The sequence below is a fragment of the Lepidochelys kempii genome, chromosome 1, assembly GCF_965140265.1.
Source record: "Lepidochelys kempii isolate rLepKem1 chromosome 1, rLepKem1.hap2, whole genome shotgun sequence".
Taxonomy (NCBI): Eukaryota; Metazoa; Chordata; order Testudines; family Cheloniidae; genus Lepidochelys; species Lepidochelys kempii.
In genome coordinates this window covers 280972077-280997486 of record NC_133256.1, presented here as the reverse complement: position 1 = coordinate 280997486, position 25410 = coordinate 280972077, and the positions used below count along the sequence as shown (strand labels likewise).

Genomic DNA, 25410 nt, shown 5'->3' with positions numbered 1-25410 from the left:
AAAAAGGAGATAGGCGGTGGGTAGTTCTGAGACAGCTGCCAGCAATGAGAATTGCTGGGGAGAGGGTGGCTGTTTAGGGCTTTGAGGTTGATTCCTAGACCTGTCATTTGGTATAAAACCTACCCTCCGCAAACTCCCTATGGAATGTCTACAATTTGGAATCTCCCAGGGGCTGCTTTCCCCTTAGCCCACCTAATGTCAAATTAGTCCTAGTTACACAAGTATAATTCACAATCGTTTTCTGAGCAGCTTACACCACTGATTGCCACTTAGGATATGTCCACCCTGCAGCTGGGAGCGAGTCTCCCAGGCCAGGTAGACAGACTCTTGCTAGTGGGGCTGAGCTAACATGCTAAAAATAGCAATGTGAACCTTGCAGTTCAGGTGGCTGCTTGGACCCGCTGGGTGTGGTCTCAGATGGCTAGTCCAGGTCTCCGTTGGAGCCGCAATGTCCAGTCTGCTATTTTTGACACGCTAGCTCAAGCCTTGGTAGCACAAGTGTGTCTACCTGGGCTGGGATGCTCACTTCAGCTGCAGTGTAGACATAACCCTAGAGACTTAGATTCATAGATACTAAGGTCAGAAGGGTCCATTATGATCATCTAGTCCGACCTCCTGCACAACTCAGGCCACAGAATCTCACCCACCCACTCCTGCGAAAAACCTCTCACCTATTTCTGAGCTATTGAAGTCCTCAAATCGTGGTTTAAAGACTTCAAGGAGCAGAGAATCTTCCAGCAAGTGACCTATGCCCCATGCTACAGAGGAAGGCGGAAAACCTCCAGGGCCTCTTCCAATCTGCCCTGGAGGAAAATTCCTTCCCGACCCCAAATATGCCGATCAGCTAAACCTTGAGCATATGGGCAAGATTCACCAACCAGATACTACAGAAAATTCTTTCCTGGGTAACTCAGATCCCACCCCATCTAATATCTCATCACAGGCCATTGGGCCTATTTACCATGAATATTTGATTACCAAAACCATGTTATCCCATCATACCATCTCCTCCATAAACTTATCGAGTTTAATCTTAAAGCCAGTTAGATCTTTTGCCCCCATTGCTTCCCTTGGAAGGCTATTCCAAAACTTCACTCTGATGGTTAGAAACCTTCATCTAATTTCAAGTCTAAACTTCCCAATGACCAGTTTATATCCATTTGTTCTTGTGTCCACATTGGTACTGAGCTTAAATAATTCCTCTCCCTCTCCGGTATTTATCCCTCTGATATATTTATAGAGAGCAATCATATCTCCCCTCAACCTTCTTTTAGTTAGGCTAAACAAGCCAAGCTCCTTGAGTCTCCTTTCATAAGACAAGTTTTCCATTCCTCGGATCATCCTAGTAGCCCTTCTCTGTACCTGTTCCAGCTTGAATTCATCCTTCTTAAACATGGGAGACCAGAACTGCACACAGTATTCCAGGTGAGGTCTCACCATAATCATCCTATGATCAACCAATACTCCAAGGTCCTTCTCCTCCTCCTTTACTTCTAATTGATGCGTCCCCAGCTTATAACGAAAATTCTTGTTATTAGTCTCTAAATGCATAACCTTACACTTCTCACTATTACATTTCATCCTATTACTGCTTTTTCTTAATCACCTCTCTGAGATGCTTGCTCATCCAGCTTGGTCTACAACTCCTGCCTATGAATTTCTTCCCCTTTCTTGGGATGCAAGCTTCCGATAGCTTCTGCAGCTTTGATTTAAAGTAATCCCAGGCCTCCTCTGCCTTTAGATCCATAAATTCTTCAGTCCAATCCACTTCCCTAACTAATTTCCTTAATTTTTGAAAGTCAGCCCTTTTGAAATCAGAAACCCTAGTTGCAGATTTATTTGTGTTAATCCTTCCGTTCAGTTTGAACTGAATTAGCTCATGATCACTTGAACCAAGATTATTCCCTACAACCATTTCTTCTATGAGGTTCTCACTACTCACCAAAACCAAATCTAAAATGGCATCCCCTCTAGTCGGTTCAGCAACTACTTGATGAAGGAATCCATCCGCTATCACATCTAGGAAAATCTGAGCCCTATTATTATTACTAGCACTCGTCCTCCAGTCTATATCTGGGAAGTTCAAGTCTCCCATGATCACACAGTTTCCATTAGTATTTACTTTATTAAAAACATTAAAAAGGGCTCTATCCATATCCAAATTAGATTCAGGTGGTCTATAGCTCACCCCAAGCACTATCCCAGGGGAGGCTCTAATAGTTTTCTTCCCCAATGTAATTTTTGCCCAGATGGACTCTGTCTTATCCATTCCATCGCTTCTTATTTCTTTACATTCTACCCCGTCATTGATGTACAATGCTACTCCACCGCCTTTACCTTTATTTCGATCTTTCCTAAACAGCACATACCCTTCAATACCTGTACTCTAGTCATGGCTACTATTCCGCCATGTTTCTGTTAACCCTATAATATCTGGTTTCACTTCCTGCACCAGTAGCTCTAGTTCCTCCATTTTGTTACCTAGGCTCCTCGCATTGGTGTACAAACACCTTAATTTTTGCTGTTTGGCCTGGCTCACATTCTGTACCCTGTTAGGCACGGTCATTCTACTGCCAGTATAACCTATTAGACTGGAATCCACACTGCCCTTCCTCCTTATATACATTCTACCTACCCACGGCTGTATCCTTTCTTACTTTGTTTTCTTCCCTCTCAATGCTAAAATCCGGCGTGGAGATAACCTGGATATCTCCCAACCATCTCCCCCAAATTCCTAGTTTAAAGCTCTCTTAATCAGTTGTGCCAGCCTCCATCCTAGAAGTCTATTTCCTTCCCTACTCAGATGAAGTCCATCCCGAGAGAACTGTCTGCTGTCCATGAATGCCTCCCAGTGGCCATACATCCCGAAGCCCTCCTTATAGCACCACTGCCTAAGCCATCTGTTGATAGTCATCATCTTATCACACCTTTGTTGCCCTTCTCAGGAACAGGCAGAATCCCACTAATGATCACCTGAGCCTCGATTTCCTTAAGCGTCTTCCCCAGCCTAGCATAGTCTCCCTTAATACTTTCCAGCGAGAATCTAGCTGTATCATTTGTTCACACATGAAGGATAATTAGGGGATTCTTTCCTGCTCCCTTTAGGATCCTTTTCAACCTCAGGTCTACATCCCGTATCTTAGCACCTGGAAGACCGCATACCCTTCTATTCTCTGAATCAGCTCTGGTTACAGGCCTGTCTATTCTTCTCAGTAAAGAGAACCTGATCTCATAGGCCTGCCTTTTCCTGGTGACGGTGCTATTCTCCAGTCTATCCCCTGTTCCCTCTGGCTGCAAGTTCTTTCCATTCCTATTCTCCCTTGTAATCCTCTTCAACCCATCTTGTATCCTCCTGGGGCTCATATTTGGTGTAGTCTCCATTGACTCTTCCCCTTTTCCTATAGGACTAGCTGCTCTTCTCTTCTTCCTTGCCTTTCCACCTTCTACCTGCTGAGCCCCTTCTTCATTTTCCAACTCTGCAAACCTGTTCTTGAGCTCTATTTCTCCTTCACTAGCCCGTCTTTTCCTCTGCCTGGTTCTTTTAGTTACATGCTTCCACTGACCACTTTCCTCACCCAGTCTCCCTTCAGACTTCCTAACTCCAGGCTGAATTTAGTTCTTGGAATTAAATTACTTTAACTTTTGTCCTGTAATTATATCACCCAAACTCCTAAGTACTGTTAAGAGCCTTTTAGACCACAAACCGATGTCATGTTAATTACTGCTCCTGGGTCTAAATTTTTCTTAATTTACAGCAGTATAAATCCAGAGTAACTCCACTGAAGTAAATGGGGTTACTCCAGACGTAAGGTGAGGTGACAGAGCAGATTTTCATAAAAAGTTTTTGTTGCTGCTGAAACGTTTGGAATAAGTGTGAAAGAGGGATGAAGTCACTTCAATGGTAGTCTAACTGTATTACATTGAGAGGCATAATTTCGATCATTACGGTTATATTTTGCTTCCTTGCTTTTCTGTGGTTTAAATAACATAATGCCCTGGGGACTAGGAGCAAAATGGAGCCATAACTAATCATTGTGACTTGCCATAAGGCATGTCAAGAAAACCCCCAATTTTTGTGATGTAAATCACTTCTGATTTCCTTTCCAAGACTTAAAAGCAGTGTTATTTATGGTGAAATGAACAATGCACAATATGCCAAACTGTGCAGCTATAGACCAAGCATCCCCTAATTTTGCTGATGCTGTTGTCTGTGAGTGTTTGTGTCTACTTACTGTAGCTACAACAAATAATGAAAAGGACTCTTTGAACTACGCTCTGTTTAGTCTATATCAGATATGTTTAAGTATACTCTTTTGACTCTCGGTAGTATACAGTGCAGCATCTGCATTTCAGCATGCACCTGAGAAGGTGAAGGGCTTCACTCCATGTATGGGTGTAAAGAATTAATGTACAGTTAATAAATGTAGCCTGTGTACTCCTGCCCTCTGGAATACAGATTATGTGGAGACCAAGAATTAATCCAACCTAGGAACCATACTAATGGTTCCCCAGTCAAGTTCATGTTGAAAATAAATACACTCCTGGCAGAGGCAGCTTCATGGGTTTTCTGCTCCATGGAGCTATTTTATAGTGCAAGGTACTTACCACTGAGCCTGAAAAATCCATCTCACTTAAGGTCTACCAATGAGGTGAATTTCCCAAGTTGTTAATGTACCTTGGGAAACTAAGAATGATGCCCCAATTAACCTTTTGGGGCCATATCCTCAGTCATACTAAGGCTGCTTCATGCACTCTAGTAGCACAAAGCAGCCATAAAGCAGGCTGACCAGCTAAAGGAGGATCACCAACCCCCCTTCAAGTAGTTTTTAGTGTAGCTGGGCAAAGGGGGTATTAACATGCCCTGGCATTCCCTAGCTGTTGGATTGGCTCCTTGTGAGAACTGGCAGCCAGGAGTTAAATTACAGCAATCCTAAGGCTGTCCACACTTATGTTGAGGACCAGATTGGTGCTTGGCCTGTCCCAGGATTGGGGGTGTAAAGGACCTGTCTCCCCTAGCACTGTGCATCTTGGGTACAGCCCAGGATGGGACCGTGGTCTGGTCTCAGTGCATTTTCTCTCTCTAGCAGGCAACCCTTGATGTACATTTACAAAGTATCATTGGTTGAATTCTGCCTTGCCGTATAAATTCAGGATTGGCAATACTGGCATTACAGAGGCTGCATGTGGGGCTGGCACAGAAAGTTGAAGAAAGAAAGGGAAATGTTTCTGACCTGTAAAGTTTTTTCCTCAGGGTCCCCTACACCAGTCATATAGATCCCTGGTTTTCAGATTAGCAGTTTTGATTTCAGGCAGGGAGTGAGTTCTATTTTGTAGACAATTTTTCCCGAATTGCTTTTGGCATCAACTGAGCCAGCCTGAGAAATATGAAGGGCTTGTGTCAAAACTGAAAGGGGCTGTCGCCATCTTTTGGGATGGAGGAATTATGCCCAAGTAGGTGGACTAATATAAGAAAGCTCCAAAAATTCAACAGGTGTGGAAATGGCATACATACACACACACACTTCATGGTAGGTGAATAAAAGGATTCAGGTACTGTATTGGGTACGGTAAAAGGAACTAATGAGGAGGGAAGATTAACTTTAAGTTCTTTTCTTTTCCCATAAATCCATACTGTCCATTACAATAGCCATCTTTGAGTCTCAAATGAAACATGCTTTTGTGCAACTATCAGAATATTTTGACTTGTTAGACTAGATTATACTTCAACATGAGTGAGAACACCACTGCAGTCAATTTATCAACATCATGGGAAGCATTAGATACGGTGGCCCAAAGCCCCAAAGAAATGTGGGTACCTATCTCCCATTGAAATCAGTGTGAGGTAGGTGCATAAATTGTAGAGATAGAAAGGGTAATGAAACTGACTGGTGCCATGGAAAAGTTAGGACTAAGATTTCAGGGAGAGGTGACACGATAGCAATATATAACTGTAGAAGCACCCATGTACTACTTCTTACAACGCTAGAGCTGGGCATGCCCGGTGAAATTGTCAGTAATTTAAAAAGGGGTACACAGAATGCATAATTAATTTATGATACTGCTACCAGCTATTACTGAGGCCAAGAACTAAGCAAGATTCAAAAGGGTTAGACACTTTGAAACAGCATCATCCACAGTTCTGTTTTCAATGGCAAAGCTTTAGAGGGAATGTAAATCCTCCTGCATAATCCACCCACTAGTTGCCTTGGGGGTAGGAGGAAACTTCCCCTCAGTTGGCAAGTTATGCCACCATTGTCCATTTTTCTTAGTGCACTTTCAGCTGGGCTGTGGGAGGAGGTAGATGTCTGCTTTGAGCTGCCATAGCACCACCTCCTCAGATCTATTTTGTAAATGCTGTTCTGCCTCACCCTACTCACTCTCAGTGATGAATATAGCTTATTCCAAGGGCAACCAACCAATGCATCCTGTTGGGGCTAGCTTTAAAAAAAAAAAAAAAAAAAAAAAAAGAGCTGGGTGAAGAGTAAGAATGAAGCCTTCCTTAGAGAAAAAAAATCCTAGCTCCATGAATCCACCTTATGCTTCCATCTGGCGCTGATACCTGGACTGGGGGTGTGTGACTAAGTTATTTCTGAAAATCAGGGAAAACATAGGCCATGACCACTGTGCATCTTAAGCTAAGTACCTTTGATGGCTGTTCCAGCCGGTCTAGAAATTGTCAAATAAAATTCTGCTGCTGGTGGCATAGACAGGATAAAGAGGTGTGTGCGTGATAGAAATGACTGTGCTGGGGCTCAGATTTACTTGTGGCAGGGGTGTACTACAGAGCTGCAGGCCTGCTCCTGTCCTCATCCATGGATTAGTCATCCATTGTGTGCCTGCTGAGCAGGGCCTAGAAGAAAAGGGGATTTTGGCCCATGCATCAGTTTGCTCCTTGAGGGTTTGATTGAGTCATATGCATTCCTTGCATATTACTTAATGTGAACTGGTCAGATGAGCCCAGTAGAACCATCTCAGGAATATGCCCCCACTCAGTGTAGGAGCCTAGCTCCTGTTGTTGGAGCTTCCCAATCAAGAGCCAGGGAGTAGGTGTTTGCACTGGCTAGCTTTGATGTTAAGTCTGCAACTTTTGACATTTTATTTTTGAACTACAGCACCATCCCTAGGAAAGAATAAGTGATAGTATTAAAAAAACCACGAGTCAGGGGCTTTGTAAGCCTCCTTAAGAAAAGCCAAATCATAAGTCCCCTCTGCTGGCTTCACCCCAGAAGTTAATAACTTAACCTTGGTCTGCAAGCTGGCCTGACATCAACCTTTCCCCTGGGGCTGGTGTTGTTTCAGTTTGCGTACAAACCACCTTGGAAGGCCCTGGGTGGAACCAGCACTTAGCTAGTGTTAAAAGGTGCCATTCTGTGTACAAAATACTTTGCTTTGTTAACAAACATGCTGAGATGGTTCCTTGTGTTACTGTTCCTTATGCAGAGGGCGCAGCAAACCAGAGACTGTGTTCCAATAACAAAAAGGACAAAGAAGCATTAGTATGGAGAATGCTTTCCCAGGTGTTTGGCTGCTAGGTCTTGCTCACATGCTTATTGATTTAGGGGGTTGGCAGAGAAGTGAGGAAGGAATTTCCCCCCAGGGCAGAGACCCTGGGAGTTTTACACCTTCTTTGGCAGGATGGGGCATGGGTCACATGCTGGCTTGAACTAGTATAAATGGTAGATTCCTTGTAATGTGACATGTTTAAATCAGGAGTTGAAGACTTCAGTAACTCAACTGGTGGTTAGGGGGGTCTAATATAGGGGGAGGTGTGTGATGGTCTGTGGCCTGCAATGAGCAGGCAGTCACACAAGATGAACTAAGCACTTGGCTTTCTATGGGTTGCTGGAAGCTAGAAACAGCGATGCATCCTTGGACTTGGAGAAATGGCTTTAATCACATACAGTGCTTTCACACAGTAGGAGTGGTCACAGAGCCACTTCAGAGTAGTTTGTGATTGCTACTATCTCCTCTTATCAATTAAAAATAAGTCAGCTTCATTTTATTCCTCTTCCTTTCTCCACCATGTCTGGCAAGCAAGGAAGCACTTCATTTTAAATTACGTTAGGACCCTGTAAGTTTTTCCTTTCTAGACTGATTACCTACATACTAAAAGAGATAAGAATGAAAGGATTGGACTTTACCGTGGCAACCTACGACTCTAGAGTAAGAGACCATGGTAGTGTGGAAGACTGAAAATATTAGTGGTCATTACATGTAGAGACAGTGGTGAAAGTTCCTTGATAAGATGTGATTGAGTGATGCCCTTTTAATATTTTGGCAGTAGCAGCAGAGGTCAATCAGTTTTTGGCTGCGTGCACAAACAATGCAGGAACATGCCTATCTTCTCTAGACTTTTAAGAGGTTCCATCAGTAATGCTTGTTTCCTTCTTCCCCATTCTACACAACTTGCCCTCCCCCAACCTTTGGGGCTGTCACATAGTTGATTACAGAGCTGCAGGATTTCAAAGACTACATCCATTAACTGCATTATCACTTTTTTTTTTTTTTTTTTTTAAGAAAAGGGAGGGGTTCTTGTTTGCAAGGCTTACTTGCCAACTTGGTCAGTTCAAGTCTAACTAGTTTCTATTAACTCATTATCTGTTTTTCAAGCATTAGAACAAGACTGCAGTGTTCTCCCAGGCATGTTTTAGAAGACTGCTAACAATTTGTTTGAACTTTAAATGTTAGTTTGTGCAGTGAGAGATAAAAAGGAATCTTTTAAAAAAGTGGAAGTCAAATCCTAGTGAGGTAAATAGGAAGGAACAAACACTGCCAAATTAAATGTAAAAATGTAATATGAAAGCCAAAAAAGGAGTTTGAAGACCAGCTAGCCAGAAACTCAAAAGGTAACAACAAAATGTTTAAGTACATCAGAAGCAGGAAGCCTGCTAAACAACCGGGGGAGGGGGGGTGGTGGTCCTGGACGATTGAGATACAAAAGGAGCACGTAAAGACGATAAAGTCATTGCAGAGAAACTAAATGAATTTTTTGCTTCAGTCTTCACAGTTGAGGATGTGAGGGAGATTCCCAAAGCGGAGCTATCTTTTGTAGGTGACAAATCTGAGGAACTGTCACAGATTGAAGTGTGTACTTTATGGAAAGATGGTCCTTTGTGCCCTGTTGTGTTTTTTTTTTTTTGCTTGAAAAGAGTTTGGAAAGGGGCTGTCAGCCCAGTTTGGGTGGACAGAGGTGCTTATGTATCCCACTAGTGGGAGTGGGTTGTGTCCCTTTCTGTGCCTGAAACACAGAGGCTATCAGTCTAACACACTTCACCAACAGAGCCTGGTGCTTGAGCTCAAGCTGTGGAGACCTATGCTTTCAGCTCAGGAAATCAGCGACTCAAGTTCTTTTCATTGTTTCTTTAGAGCTTTGGCAAAAGAAATGGTCACTTCCCCAGGTTTTTATTCTTCTGATGCAGTGTCACTAGTTCTCCAAGAATCCTTCAGGTCTAACACTGTATACCCTATTGGTGAAATCCTGGACCCACTGAAGTTACTGGGAGTTGTGTCATTGACTTCTAAGGAGACAGGATTTCACTTAGTATTTCTACAGTGGGCAGGAAACGGAAAAGTAGACAGAAACATGACTAAATTAAGGCAAACCCAAGGCCCTAGGTACACTCACAATGCTCCCCCACAGCTCTGTCTCCATATGGAATACCTAGTAATACCCCCTGCATCCTCTAGTACTTACCCATGCAGATGCATTCTAGTTATGGGGTAAGTGAGCAGGGCCCACTCCCCACTTCTCATGCCAGAGTCCATTGCTGAGGAGGTGTTGCCAAGGGTGCCCCTATTCAGCAGGTCTCTGAATGAAACCCCCAATGGCATACACAGGGCAATTCAAGGCTCTTCTCCTTCCCCCAGTCATAAGGGCTAGAAGCTTTTTAAGTTAAGCAGAAACTGGTGTAACCACATGACTCCAGGTGCTGAGGCACTAGGTCCAAGTGCCTTCATCCAGCACTGGTCTCAAGCTCTTTATACTGGTGAGTCAGAGGGTAGCAGTTTTTACCTGATAATTTAAAGATAAACTAAACAAAAAAAAGTCACAATATGCAAAGCTTTATTGAAGTGGAATGACAGTGCTAACACAGTGTTCATTAACATGTGGTCTACAAGAAAAATAGAGAAATATATAGTGCTTTAGTATTTGGTAAAAGCTTGATCTAAGCAATATTATAATACACTAGTGTCAGTTTCACAGTAACTAGTAACACTTAAGCTGTGCCTTGTTGCAGAGGAAGAGTCTCTATGAACCATGATCAGTCTTGGATTTTACTCTTTCACTGAGCATGAACAAGGGCACCTGCTCCCTGCCCATATCCAAATCCTTTGGGGCCAAAGTTCTTTGCATAGCAGCCTGAAAGGAAGGGGGGAAAAAAAGCAATGTTTTCAGAAAAGACATGTTAGGATGCCTGCAAGTTACTGGACTTCTATTGCTCAGGACTGCTCAGCAAAAGCAGTGTTCATGGAAGGATGCTAGAGAATAGAGCATTTAGAGCCATTTAACTATTCCTCAAACAGATCAATAAGTAATATTGCACAGTTGCAGAACAATTTTTAGCAATACTGCAGTGCTAAATGTCAAACCCTGTCAAAAGGGAGGAATCCTTCTGAGATGTCAGCACAGGATTCCCACTCCAGATCCGAACTGGAGATCTCTGCTCCTTAGAACACATGCTACTCTGAACTGTAGACTGTTAGGGTTCCAGCATGTTTCTTCAGCTTACCTTTACAGTAAATTTCACCTTCTTTCTCAGTCAGGGTTGTGGATTCTAGACTCTTCCCACACTTGGCACATCGGAAACAGTTTTTATGCCAAGGCTAAGAGAAGCAAAGAGTATAAGTCATTGTATTTACTAGACACTCTTGAGAGTAACTTTTAAATAGCAATAGGTACACAGACTCCTGTAGCCTAAAGCAGACAAGGATCCTACTCTAGGAGTTTTCTGTTTCTCACTTAAATAATGCAACGACATGATAGATGACAGAGACCAGCTCTTTTAACAGATTTTTTCAGATGCAAGTCAGCAAAGAAATATTATGCTTTAGGTAAAACACTAAATACATTTAGGTTTTGCCAGAATCTAACAACTGCAGCCCCAGCCACATGCACTTATCTTTAAAACCCTCCCCCACCTTTATCTTGGTTTAAAGGACACTGAACTGGTTTGATTAAATGGTGTTTTCCATGCAGAGAAGCTGCTATACGAAGGGAATTTTGCATCACAGTAATTGGCCTACCTGACTCTTTCTGGCTAAATATGCTGAAAAAACGGTTTGTAGCCAAACCTTGCTTCGATTGTGTGTGTCCCTGCCCCCCCACATCCTATTCAGCAAAGAACTTTATCAAAATCTATTTTACCTTTCCAGCTCCTATTACTTTCTCAGCAGCATAAACAGAATCACCACATCTAGAGCATTTCTCTGCACCTCCAAATTTCTGAGCAAACTTTGAAGTATTTGGACTTGTTGTAGGTCGGTGAGGAGATGGTGTGCTAGAAGGAAGAGGTATATAGTAGGTCAGTCTTGTGTGCCTATTTACCCTCTAAAACAGTGGTCCTCAAGCTTTTCATGTCAAAGCCCCCATTGCCCCTGTCTATACCCGCCTTCCTCAAGCCACAGTCAGGAACCAGGGCCAGGAGTGGGGCCGCAACTCGAGGGGAGGGGTGGACAGGGGTAAGGAGGCCTAGGCTGGGGCCAGAGCTGTAGTCGGCTAGGAGCCAAGGGCCAAAGTCTAGCTGAGGGCAGAACAGGGCTGGGTGGTGCTCCCTCCCAGCCCTGTCACGTCCCCTGAACGTTCCTCCATGCTCCTCAATGAGGGCACACCCCCAGTTTGTAGACAACTGCTCTAAAAAGAGGAGAGCGGGGGATATCTGAATACAGGATACAAATAATTATTTGTAACTATACACACCTAGGTTTCGCCAGAATCCATAATAACTGCAGCCCCAGCCACATGCATTTGTCTTTAAAATCCACCCTCACCTTATCTTTTTTTTTTTTTTAAATCAAGACACTGAAGTGGTTTGATTAATGGTGTTTTCCATGCTGAGAAGCTGTTATTTTAAGGCAATTTTGCATAATAATAATTGACCTAATGACAACATGATAGGTTTCCTCCATGCCATAGTACTTCCCAGTTACCCAGAAGGTGTAAACACCACAAAGTAGTATCTAATACCGGATGCTGACTTGGTGAGCCATTGCCCAAGTCAGTATGCCAGTTTCTAAATTAAATTTGGAGATACTGAATGAACAACCTCATGAGAATTTACATCTCAACTGTTAAGATTAGAAGCTGGAATTTTAGCAAGACTGAGCTACGAACAGTTGAACTTTAATGGAACTAGAAGTCATTAGAAGTGTGTACTAGTTATGGCATTTGCTGTTTAGATAGCAAACTCCTACTCTGAACAGGTTTTGATATAGCTTTAAGTACTTTTACCTGACCTGCTTTAAAGAACCAATTCTATCACACTTTTGCTACTGCCTGGCCAACTAGTTGCTATACCTGACAGACTGAAATGCAGTAAGGCACTTCAATTTAGAGCAGGATTAAGTTTTCCATAGAGACAATAAATCTGTATACCACCTCAAATCCTCCTTTATTTTAATTCATAAAAAGAACACAACCTTGTCAAAGCTTAGTGTATGAGCCTATCAGCCAATAAGTCGGATTTGAATACTAAACAAGACATGTTCAGTAATCTTTAAACTTGCATAAAGCCAGTAACCAGCACAATATAATTTTTCATAATCCAGAGAGATTAAAAGCTTGATCCTAAAGTCTTGCCTTCAGGTAACTCCCACTGATAACAGTGGAAGTTGTGTGCAGCAGGACTGCAGGAACACGCATCATGGGTTCAGTGCACCTCTGACCTACAGTGTCTCTCTACTTCAATATTCTGCTGTGGGATATGCTGGCATTTTAGTGTGTTTAGAGCATAGCCACATTATACATCTGTAAGAGCATTTGGCCTTTAACTCCTGCATGAAGAATCTTTAGCACAACATGAAGATCACATGCCAACTGTACATCTTGCAGTGAGATATAATGAAGAGTTGAACTTACTTGTCATGCTTGATGCCCAGTCTCTCGCCTCTGTCCATGTTGAGTGTACCTGCTCCTTGGCCATAGCCATAACCTTTAGGACCATACTTTTTTCCATAGCAGGACTTGCAGTAAACCTCATCGTCATGAATTGCTACAGTTGTGCTGTCTAAGTTTTTCCGACAAACCACTGGGGAAAAAAAAAGTTTTAAATTGCCAGAAGGGGCAATTTTCAGCCATAGCACATGCAGTAAATCAAAAAAAAAAAAGTCAAATGCCAGATGTCATGGGTTCCCCTGTCCACAGTTGTTCCTTATGAACTCTTCCTAATGAGCTGTGGGACTGCTGAAAATTAGAGGAGGCAGCTTCTCTTTTGAATTGGTGAATTATGTTTAGCTTCATAAAGAGGCTCTATTCCCTCCCACCCTCATGGTGATATTTAAAGAATGGAAACTTGTTGTAGTTTGATTAATGAGGTTACACAGAAAACCAGATACTAAACTCAGCCATTTCCACTCTTGCTTCAAGTTACATGGAAACAAGCATCTGCATCAGTGCAGAAGCATTTAATTGTCTGACAGTTCAGGGCCCTCTGTTCACATGGGCAAGCTGCTTCTCCACAGCTTTTGTGCTGCTATTTTAGACCCTGGGGTTTGTTTTACTTTTTATGGATACCAGACTAGAACTGTAAACCCAAGAACCAGATTGCTTTCAGTAACCCAATAATTTCATCAGAGGCATCTTTCTATTGCAAGTGGCTGATCCTCCTTTTCGGAGGAATGCAGAACTTCAGGAAGAATGAAAGCATGTGTGAACGGCAACATTTTAGCAGGCAAGAAAGAATTAGATGTATTATGCAGATTGATCGGAGGACAGAAGTTAAGACTTGCCCAAGGTCACATTGTAAGGACTACAGCTATTTCTGCTTCCCTCTTCTAAACATTGCTTTTGTAACTAAGTTTAGTGCCCTTTCTCCAGTCATAGCATTTTGATGCCTGTACAGGGTGCAGGTTGGACTGAAAGCCCAACTACAACCCAGTTCTTTAAGACTTTGTTTAAAAAAAGCTGTAAGAGCTTCAAAATACACAGAAACCTTTGTTTATTGCATGGATTCTGTAGACCAGCGGTTCTCAACTGTGGGTCGGGACCCCAAAGTGGGTCATGACCCTGTTTTAATGAGCTTCAGCCCCCCATATCCAGGGTGGCAGGGCTCAGGCTTCAGTCCCCACTCCTGGGGTCATGTAGTAATTTGTGTTGTCAGAAGAGGGTGCAATGAAGTTTGAGAACCCCTGCAGTAGACAGTTGATACATGGCATTTTATAGTAATTAAGAGCAATTAATCAATTTTAAAATACAAGTCTTTAGTTTTGCTGAGTTTAAAACATAAAGACTTAAAGACATAAACATGACCTTGGCTTCGCTCATAGTGAAATATACTAAACCAACCAACTGTTTGACTGCATGTTCCAAGTTTTAATAGAAGAAACTTCTATAAAAACTGAACTTAAGCCAACTGAGCCACAGCCAAATAATTTGCTACAATTGCTGTAGAGTACCAGGAAAAGGAATATAAACACACCTATATCCCATCACCACACATAGATGGGATGTTGCAGATATTAGTGGCAAGCTAATTTTGAAAGTCTTCCTGTTTGTAACTGTAGTTTCCTTAAAGCAAGGCTGAACCCTAATTCTGTCCCCAGATAGTTGAGGCCAGAAAGCTGGGCAAAGTGACACTGCATATTTGCAATAAGTTGAAGTACTCTGATTTTGTTAGACAGGCAGTTTGTGAATTTATAAGAATACCTTTTTTCCAACTAATAAACAATCTTTACAGCAGAAAAAGCTAGTTTTGATGCCTGAATGAGTTGGTTAGACTGAAAAATAGTGACTTGGACTCTGTTCATCTGAAATAACCCACAGCCTCCTATGCCAAGGGGGGGGCTAGGATTTTCGCTCCGCTAAACGTATTAGTTAGAAATTCAGCCAAACTACTGATGCTTTAATATCCTACGCAATCTACATGGACCTGGGTGAAAGAGAGAAAGGGAGGACTCATTTAATTATTCCTTCAGCCCTCCATCTACTTTCCAACAGATACAGAGGTAGAAGCTTGGCTCTACAAAACTGTATCGAAACAAATCAAGCCTTCTTGCTGTGCCATTACCTGTTTGGACAGAATTCAAATGTAGATTTCTCACTCTAAAACATGTTCCTTGCCTTTTTCCAGACATAAGGTTGTGAAGGAGAGATCTAGGCTCAGTTTAACAAATCTCTTTAGGACCTCTCCCACACCAGAGAGGAACACCTTTCTTCAGTGGTTCTGGATGAGCTCTCCCTCTACTGACATGGAGGTCCTTATGAGGCATAAGGGAAAGGGTGACAAGTTAACCTAAATCTGACAGCATTCATAGCATTCCTGGGGGCCCCCAAAACTAGACCACTCTGGTAACTTGCACTGCCATTCAGTTTCCCACATGCCAACTCAGAGCCTTTATTATGTAACCCCTATGGATACATTTGTAGAAGAACATCTTGCTCTGACACTGTTCAGTCAGACATGCAACAGAGCCACTGAAACTTTCATTGACAAGAGTTGGCATGACACGAAAAGCAGCATGTGAGGAATACTTACTGCAAAGAAAGCAGCATCTGTGGAAGCTCCTCCCATCACACTGAACCTCTTCAGCATGGTAGACTGTTCGTCCACAGGCACCGCACTTGTTACCGCCTCCCCAGTTTGGCATCCTGACTCTGTGAAGATACATCAGTAATCTGAGACAGAGCAGCAAGATCGAGATTGTTCACTGAATTATTTCACAGGTACAGTTCTCAAAGAGTCAATACAAAAGAGTCTGAGCTAAGAACTGTAGTAATTTAACACAATGCTGCCAGTCTGCCAGATTTTTGGCCGTTTTGAGCCTAGTTCTATAAGAAAGTGTCTATAGTAGTCAGATTGTGAGTACTAAACACATTCTACATCCCAGATAGTACTCATAGGGTCAAACAGCCTTTATGGGCTTATCTGTAATGCTGCAGGAGCCTCCAATTAAGCATAAGGAACAAATCTTTAAACCCTTAAGTTCCCACTGTTGTATGCAATATGGCTTGGTGCATTAAGCAGGAGACCTGGAAACAGAAGATAATGCCTCCCAAAAACCAATTTTTTTTTTACATTCCCTGTTTTACATTGCCTGTTCAGAATTTTGAAAGTTACATGAATTGGATATGCACAAAGTTGCATGCATAATGGCTTTACTGTACCTTGAATGAACACCCTCCCAGACGGATGTAATTTCAGTTTCTATACTTCATTAATCCGGTTTCTCTCTTCTGATGGAAGCCAACCAATTGTGCCAACAAAGGCATTTTGTTTTTCTGCAGAGTCTATGCCTTGGAAAATGGCATAAACCACAAGGTTTGCCTAACTGGAGAGCAATTTGCTATGCTAAGAACAGTGTTTTTCTGAACTAGTGTCTGAAATTTAGTGGTTAATGGGGATCATTTCTGAGGCATCCTCGTGCTAGTGACATAAAATCTCACCTTCACCAGGCAGGCATGTGCAGTGAGCCCAAATATTCAAAGTAGTAATTTTGTGAAAGAAAATGGCTGACAACCACAAGCATGTAGTATTATTTCTTGTCACGTACTAAGCTGCAGTAAATTTTAGGAACACCATCATTATTGCACTTACTGGTTTGATACTTAAATATTTGCTCGTAGAGACACTCCACCCCCTACAGCTGTAAAGGAAAACTAGTGCTGCTAGGATGGCACTTCTGTGAATGCCAAAAGCTAACTGCTGAAAAAAATTCCAATTTAAGCAGAAGAGCACTACAGTTAAGGTAGACACTGGGAGGCCCTTGGGACAACTGGATTTTGTTTCTCAAATGAGACTGTTCATTAGATGTAATTTTCCAGACAGTCAAGATAAAAACATTGTTAGTTCTTAAATCTTCTTTATAGAGTGCTGTTGCAGTAAGAGGTCAGGATTTTTAATGAGAAAATAAATCTTAGAGTTCAGCTGTTTCCTCATGCTCCCTCCCCCTACTTTTTTCCATTTGTTGGCTCTTGTTCAAATGGAGACTGTGAGCTCTTTGGGGCAGGGCCCATGACTGTACGCTGAACACCACAGAGGAGGCCCAGTTGTTAGTTTTTTAATGCAGACCCAGAATTCCATTGATGTTGTAGTTTTAAGACAAGGATTTCACCTATGTGTAAATATTACGGCAGTAGGGTATTGACATAGGGAAAGTTTACAGGGCCACAAGGCCTGCCTAACAGCCCTTGGTGCCTTTGAAAAGGTCTCCTATACGAATCAGAGGTAGACATGGAGGGGGGAAAAAAAGTGGAGGCTTCTCTGGCACAACTCAGCCTCTCTTGCTACCTCCAATTACTGAAAAGGCAGACCTGTCCCTGATCTGTGCTTTGGACTCCATCTGATTAGTCAGAGGTTGATAGGAATGACATCTGAAGCTCCCTCACACTCACCCATCCAGGACCTTCTGTTCAGGGAGGATGTGAAGAAAGAAAAGTGGAGAAGTATTTTTCTCCCACCCCCCCAACTTTCAAACCTGCATTTGCTGTTCCTAGTAGTTCCCCCAAAGAGCAGTAGCAAGTACTGTAGTCAGTACGACTCCTGACCATGGCCAGTGGGTATAATAGGCCAGGGGAAGCTCAGCTTCCCCTAGTGCTGGCACTCCCGAGACTCCAGAGAGGTTACTGATGAACCCAGAAAGCTGAGTGGCAAATTCTGCCTCCTCAGCCACCCTAGAACCTGCATGGGGCATATGAAAAGTTTCTTCCGATGACAGTGAGACCTTTGATTGGGGTCTGGGGAGGGGAGGAATGGCGCAGCTGCAGCTGGCCCAGGGCTCCTCCAGTCAAAGGAGGAGTGCTTGGGCCTCCAGCCAGCCCAAGGCACCCCCAGCCAAGGGGGGGCAGATGCTCATGACTCCTCCAGGTGGGGGGCTTGTGGCTCTGGGGGCTAGCCTCTCCAAAGGGGGGCTCCACCCACCACCCATGCTCTTGATAGTTTCACTGCTGTCTGCAGGGTTTTGAATTGGAGTTGTAAGGCTGACTAGTGTCCTATAAAGGAATGCTTCCGAGTCACTATCTTTGGGAAACCAGGCTGTATGAATGGCTTCTGTATCTTTGTAGACCAAGGATTGTGTCTCTAGGGTTACCACAGCTCCTTGAGGAACTGAAAACAATAGCGGGGATGATTAAGGCAAAGCACAGTGGTTATAAACACCTCCAGAGAAGTACCACCTTCTTAGGAGGCTCTCAAACCAGATTCTCCAGAGACCAATAGACAAACGACTTTGGGATAAATGGACTAACCTTAAACTGACTTGGGGTCTTCATTCAGATTCCTGATCTAGAGACTGATCAGAACTTTAACCACAGGGAAAACCCAGTGGTGGGGATTTGAAGGACTGACACCTACTAGAGCCCCAGACTGGCTTTGGGGTGACCCTTGGTGTGCTTTTAAACATGCATGTAGGTTCTTTTACTGTTATATGCTATCGCTGTAATGGTTTTTCCCTTAAGAGTAAATGTGCTTGCTTAGAAGGAGCTGTGTGGTAACTTATCACAGCTAGCAATACACTGTTCACTGCCCTTGGAGAGAAAGCCAAGTGTAGACACTAGACTTTAGGCAGACTGGTGTGCTGGGGATATCACAGCATAGATCAGGGAGCTGTGCAGCCTGAAAAAAAAAAAATCCAGTCAGAAGGGAGTGAGATACACGTCTCTGCCCAGAGAGGGAAGGACTGGGAGCTGGAAACCTTTAAGTGGGTGCCCTTGGGGGGATCACAGAGGGGAAAATACAGTTTCAGGACAAGGGTGACAGCATGCCCTTCAAAAGGAATGTTGCTTAGTAACTGCTAAGAGACCTTTGCTCAATTGGGGGGGGGGGGGGGACAGGACAGGACAGCCACTAGTGGAATGTGGGAAAACAAGATTAACTGCTGATTAACTCAAATTGGGACATCTTAAGCAAATTCTTAAGCAGAGGTTTACGGAAATGTTCTGTTTAATACAGAAGTGGCTTAGTAGCTGTTCCATTTGTGGTGGTGACATTAATTTAACTACTGAAATATTTCTTTGTGCACCCTTTCCAAGAGGTTAGCACAGTTGCTTCTCAATGGGTTGGCAATAACTAATACTCTGAGCGGGCTAGTAAGATTTGTTTTATGACACCACTATTTGTCATTCTTGGCATTGGTAGAGTCTAAAAATTAAGATTCCATTTCTTTTATTCAAGTGTTTGGCTGTGTTACCACACAGCAGCTGACATCAATCATGGCAAACAGGGTCCTCTGAAAGAGGGATACAGGCTGCATTCCTCTTCCAAACCCTTGTACATTAGCTGCAGAATGGAGAAGAGATTCCTTCCCACTCTGTATGCGTCTGAGAACAGGCCAAGTTGAAATTTTGTTTATTAAATAAGCTTCTTTCTTGGGCCTCTCAGGGCTTTGGCACTGTTACAAGGCACTGACCTGCCTTTTGTTTTTGTTTTCACATTTGAACCCCCCTATGTACACACACATTATTTAATTGCCTCTTCTTTCTTATAAAAATATTTAGTAAGAAGGATAGCCCCAGTGATTGGATACAGGGACTGAGACCCAGGTTCACAGCTCAGTTACAGCCTTACTGGGAGAGTCAATTAATCTACCCTGTGTCTCTGTTCCCCAGCTGTCAAATAGGGAAAGCACTGCCATACCCCAGAGAAGCACTGGGAGGATAAAATCCATTATGAATTACAAGATGCACAGATACTACTGTGATAAAGGCTATGCAAGTATCTAGACAGAATTTAAAGGAAGTCAGAATTTGATGTTCTTAAGGCTTTTGATTTTCAAACTTCAACAAAGGTTAGTGCTTCAAGAAGGTGGGTGTCCCTGAGGAGACCAAGGCCAACTGTCCTCCCCTTTAACATTTCCATAGGAGCTTCTATAGCAGTATTCCTTGAGCTATCAGCACAAGTCATCCCCAAGCAGTCAAGATTAGAAGACGGACTTCAGTGAGAAGCAGTCTGTTAATCTGTTCCACATACAGCACCTCGGAGTGGTCAGATAGCTAGAGAACACGGTATGTAGTCCTGCCCTAAAGATCAATTCTTTCCACTTAAAAGCTAGATATCATGTGTTCTGTCTACATTATTCCAACATGAGCTATGCTACACATTAGAGCCCACAGGCAGATTAATAGCATTCTGATTTCAGTCCTCCGAAGGGTAGGGAGGATGTTGTAGCTCATGAAAGCTGCTTGCAGAACTTGATAAAACTTCTGCTCATTCAGGCAGGCCTTTAATGAATTTAAGAGCCATTGACGTGGTACTAAGTTTTCCAGATGTTTGTACCAATGGTACCCTATAATTCTGAACTATTTTGTTTTAGGAGTTCTTGGCAGCCACCCTCCTCTCCACAGGAGCATACACCTGGACTTGCAGTATGCGCCTGCCAAGAGGTACTCAGTTCTATACCCTGCACCCCTTCTCAGAGTGGTGCTCTGATTTACGCCACGTTGAAAGCCATGACTGTACTACCCCGCTCCCATTCCCCAGTTCGGTGCCATTCTCTGATGGGAATATAGGGTTAAGTCAGCAGTCACTAATATTTAAGCAATTTTTTTAAAAATAAAACAATGCAAGTGTTTGAAATGTTTCATTCTACATTAAAAAAAACACCTTATCTTAAAAGGTGTTCCTTGCCCTTGCTCAGTGATTGGTCTAGAAACTCACATTTCATATTATGTTAAGTAAAGCATTTGTCCGAGGGTTGGACAAAAATTCTGTAGGCAGTTGACCTTAAAGCTTTGATTCTTATTGAAGATTGGACTCTTGTTTTGTGCATTTAAACATGCACAGTCTGTAGAGTCACAAGTAGGACATCTTGCCTAAGCAGCAGTCCGGAAAAGAAGCCAACTTTAACCCTTCAGAAGTTTTAGCCATGATGACAGAACTCAATGTACTAGTGAAGGACACAAGAGCCAAAATTGATCGAGATATTTTACAGGCAATATGCTAAACAGCAGCATGTGAGGAAAGTGCTAAGCCATACTCCTATGCAATTCAAAGGGATCAAGGCAGTGAGGATGCCTCAAGAACACCTAGAGGCAGCTACTGTGCCCTGCAATTAGGCGACCAACCCTGTTTGCTACCAAAAGAAGAGATACGTACACACAGTAGTAGGTGCATGGGTAGAGCTGTGCCTTCCAGGCAGCTCCCCATCCAGGAACCTTATACATTATCTACACATTAAAAAGGATACCTGGGTTTGAGTTTCCACTGGATGCAGTCAAAAGACTAGAGTTTTGTCAGAGCCAGCCAGAAGCAGAAAAGCTATAAAATTAAAGCAATAGGAACTTAAAGAGTGGGGTTACTCCCCTGCACATAATATTTTACACAGAGCTGCATGAAATGTTCACATAGCTGAACAGTTCACAACCAAGTTGCCTTCACAAGCGAACTGCAAACAACTAACTGTTCCTGGGTTTTGGAGTCCTGGCCCATGGGAAAATGCAGCATTTCTTTACTTAGTTTCTCCTGCTCAGCTCTGATCCCCAAAATGACACTTTCCATTTTCCACTTCAATATTTATCCCACTTCTAGAACTAGTTGTGGGAAACAGGCATGCAGATACTAGGATTATCACTACAACACTTCCATATACGAGCACGCACTAGTACAATCTCCCTATGGCACAGAAGAGCCCAGTTAGCCACCTGCGATACTAAACCACAAAACCAAAAAACTCCACAAACACGCACTACTGGTTGGATACGTCATGGGGCAGTGACCTGTTTGGAATCCTGTTAAAAAAGGCAGGGCAAAACTAAGATGCTCTCTGAGCCAGTGGAGATTCCCCCATGCCCTCAACACCCCAAGAGGACTGTTGCTTCACAATGTTCTCTGTCATTCCACTGGATGAGAGGACTGTCTCCTGCAAAAGCCCTGCAAGTTTATTTGCTGAGCGCTCTGAGCTGGTTCAACCATTCAGTCATGGAACCTGACAAAATAGCAAGAGACCTTACCCCAACTGTCCAAATCTGCACAAAACTTAGCTACACTGTACAAAACTGCCTCAAAAAACAACTCACCTTAGAGTCTGGAAAATGTTGCACTACTTTTAGAGACGCTCCCGATGCAGTGTTTTAAAAAAAAAAAACCTCCATGATGCTTTCATAAAATGGCAACCTAGAAACAGGGAAGTGTGAAGCATTTACTATTTAGTGTTTAGTATTTATAGTTTCTACTGATAGGCCGTTGTAGCATGAGATTCCTCCCCCTCCAAAAAAACCCATGCAACTTTCTTAGGGCAGGAACTGTCTTGTACAGCATTGTCAGCACTTAGCACTTAATAGTCAGATAATCAAGTTTTACCTGCTGTGTACTTGAACTTCTGGAAGTAAACCCTGCTTCAGGGAAGTGAGCCCCTGCTTATGAAGAACGCTGAGGGAGGGGGGAGAGAAATCTTTCAAGCTCCTAATCTTACATCAAGCCAGTTTTAGATGTACATCGGACTAGCTTTTCTAATAGCTTTAATAAGAGACCCCACCAAGCCATTCTAGTCATGTACTACTCCAAATTTGTTAGTGTAACTATTGTGACAAAAATAGAATTGTTGAAAATGGAATTGTTTTGGCCAGGAACATAAGTAATCAGCTTGGCAAGCTAATGCTATGTGCACACATATCCACTACAGTGAAACCTCACAGTTATGAACACCAGAGTTTCTACTTGACTGGTCAACCACACACCTTATTTGGAACTGGAAGTACACAACAAGGCAGCAGGAGAAACACAAACCAACCATCCCCTGCACAAAATGCAAATACAGTACCATACTGTGTTAAACGTAAACTAACAAAAAAAATAAAGGGAAAGTTTAAAAAAATTAGACAAGGTGAAGAAACTCTTCTGTGCTAGTTTCGTTTAAATTAAGATGGTTAAAAGCAGCGGTTTTCTTCTGCATAGTGAAGTCTCCAAGCTGTATTAAGCCAATGTTCAGTTGTAAACTTTTGAAAGAACCACCACAACTTTAGAAATGTTTCAGAGTTACCAACACCCTCCATTCCTAAGGTGTTCGTAACTCTGAGGTTCTACTGTATGTGCTTCTTTTCCACAGGTATCAGATAGCAAGTGAATTTAGATTGCTTCATAAACTGATGTTTTGAATTTATGTACGTTAGTCCACTCACACCTTCCTGCCTTCCGTCAACTCAAACTTTGAAATGCAAACCCTCCAGACCCACTATTCTTAAGTGATTTTGAAGCAGCTCTTCGCTCTCTTGCCCTCCCGGCCCCCCAAGATGCTGGAGATTCATAGACAGTAGAAGATATGGTTGAACTCAGTACCCCACAACAAGCTGGGCTACTGATTCTACACTACCATTACCCCACAGAAACTGCCAGTTAGTTAACTTAGCTAATTTAATGCTATATAGCATAGTTTTAGGAGATTAAGTTATTGCAAGTATCAATCTAGTGTATCCAAACAGATGTACGTGTCAGGGTCAAGGCATTTCTAGCAAACTACTAATTAGTCAAGCACCCACCGATATCCGCATTATTTAAACCATCCAATATCCAGGGATTTAATTTGGCCAAGGAGAAAGGCAGGGCTGGATTTCCAATTAGCCAGGTGCCTAGGGGCACTAGTGTTCTAGGGGCACCTGACCCCTCTAAAACTCTGTGCAACACGAATGTCAGCTGTAGGCAGGGTGGGTGCTGTTCCCAGGGGCACGCATGGCGTAAATCCAGCCCTTAGCCTAATTAACCCAATATATTTTTGCAGAAATGCCCGGCATTGGGGGCACATACTCAAGTTTACTGGGAGACCACAAAACCCGCACAGGTGGTATTTTGGTCTCATGAGGTAGCGAAAGCCATTTCGCTGCCATTTGAAATCACTGCCCTACTCACTCGAGGTGCATCCGCCCCCAGGGCTGGTTGGGCCAGCTTCAGGCTCCAACACGAATGCACCGCCCCAAGGAGTCACTGCATCTAGGAGGTCCGACAGGCCAGGGATTTCCCAACCCGCAGGGGAACTGGCAGAGAGTGGCTCGGCTTCAGAGGCCCTGCACGGTGCCATGAACCCTGACGCTCTTCGGTGAGCCACCTGTGATGACGCCCGGCCTCGCACGGAAAGCCCAGCGTCCGGGGCTGGAGAACAGGCGGCAGTACGGAGGAGCCCCGGCCAGGGCAGCGGGCCGCCCTAGCCCGACCCCGCGGGCCCCCGCTCACCACCCAGGGAGTCAGTGTGCGCTGGGGTCGCGTCTCTCTCGTCCCGCGCCGCAAGCCGGCGGGGGGGAGCGCGAAGCCCGGCACGCGCCCAGCGGCGGGGCGCTCGGGCTGTGAGGCAGCCCCGGGGAGCGCCCAGGGCAGAGCAGCCGGCAGCCCCCGCGCGCTGCCCCCCGGACCGCCAGTCCCAAGGCGGGGCCCCGCTGCAGCGCCAGGACGCCGCCCGCCCAGCCAGGAGCCGCCGGCCCCGGGGCAGCCGGATACTCACCGCAGCGCCTCGGCTCGCAGCAGCTCGGGGAAAGGCGGCGGCGGCGGCCGGACTCACTCTCCGTAGCCGCCGCTGGGGCGGCCCCGGCGCCTGTTTAAAGGGTCCGAGCGCGGCCGGGGCGGAGCTAGAGCGGGAAGCCCAGCCCCACCCGCCCGGCTCCGCGCGCCTCCCCGGCCAGTCCCCGGCCCTCGCCCCTGGCCGGCCGCAGGCCCCAGCCACTGGGGACCTTGAACCAGCGGCCTCCGCTGCAGCCCCTGCCCCCACGCCCCGGACGTCTCCTGGAGGAAGGTTGGGGTCCCGCTTTGCAGGAGCTCAGCTCGGGCGGCTCGGGGAGTGCTCAGCCGGGGAGCTGGATTTCCAGGCTCCGCGGCCGCAGGGGGGGAGTGTTAATCTAGGGCTGGGCGTGCAGGTAGTTTGGAGACGGGGTCTTATTCCCAGCCCTCCCCCTCTTCTCTCCCCGCTCCCAGCCCGTAGCTGTGTCACACAGCTGAGCTCCGCTAGCTGGTCTGAGACTGAGCGTCGCCTACAACTGCAATCCGGGGTGACCACAATAAACGGCACGTTTCACTCTGCTTTCTGCCATAGCAACGCAGGCGTCTGGAGTAAGTGTTGAGGCTGCGTTCGCAGCGATCCTTCAGAACCCACTTCAGAGGACGGTGGCAATCAGATGGTAGACATCTAAAAAAGAAAGCCGTAAAGCAGAAAATCTGTCTAGGAGAAAACCCTTATTTTTTGATAAATGTGTGAGGAAATAATTGTGCGAGCAGCACTTTTCCGGCTCTTGAAAGTCAGTAACCTATAACCTCTTGTTACTAAAGAGAGAGGTTTGCTAATAAG

General features: G+C 44.3%; 1 protein-coding gene across 4 annotated transcripts; it reads right to left on the bottom strand.

The window, feature by feature from the left end:
• Window positions 1–10046: 10046 nt before the first annotated feature.
• On the bottom strand, window positions 10047–24717 carry CSRP2 (cysteine and glycine rich protein 2). Of its 4 annotated transcripts, XM_073327708.1 has the most exons (8): window positions 24574–24717; window positions 22163–22259; window positions 21334–21404; window positions 15690–15808; window positions 13076–13244; window positions 11366–11498; window positions 10731–10824; window positions 10047–10360 (listed from the first exon to the last, which is right to left on the bottom strand). In XM_073327708.1, the coding sequence occupies exons 4-8, from the start codon at window positions 15799–15801 to the stop codon at window positions 10284–10286; spliced, it is 585 nt and encodes a 194-aa protein (XP_073183809.1). In that variant the 5' UTR covers window positions 15802–15808; window positions 21334–21404; window positions 22163–22259; window positions 24574–24717; the 3' UTR covers window positions 10047–10283. The 4 variants fall into 4 exon arrangements, with proteins under 4 accessions (XP_073183809.1, XP_073183806.1, XP_073183805.1 ...); XM_073327705.1 differs by lacking the exon at window positions 21334–21404; XM_073327704.1 differs by lacking the exons at window positions 21334–21404; window positions 22163–22259 and having other exon boundaries at window positions 24574–24716.
• Between the last annotated feature and the right edge of the window lie 693 nt (window positions 24718–25410).

Bases quoted from the DNA above. Each gene is read 5' to 3' on its own strand.
- CSRP2 (XM_073327708.1), bottom strand. From the start codon at position 15,801: ATGCCAAACTGGGGAGGCGGTAACAAGTGCGGTGCCTGTGGACGAACA. The intron at 13,245-15,689 runs GTAAGTATTCCT...TTTTTTCCCCAG, and splicing joins CAGATGCTGCTTTCTTTGCA to TGGTTTGTCGGAAAAACTTA. The intron at 10,361-10,730 runs GTAAGCTGAAGA...CCTTCCTTTCAG, and splicing joins AGGTGAAATTTACTGTAAAG to GCTGCTATGCAAAGAACTTT.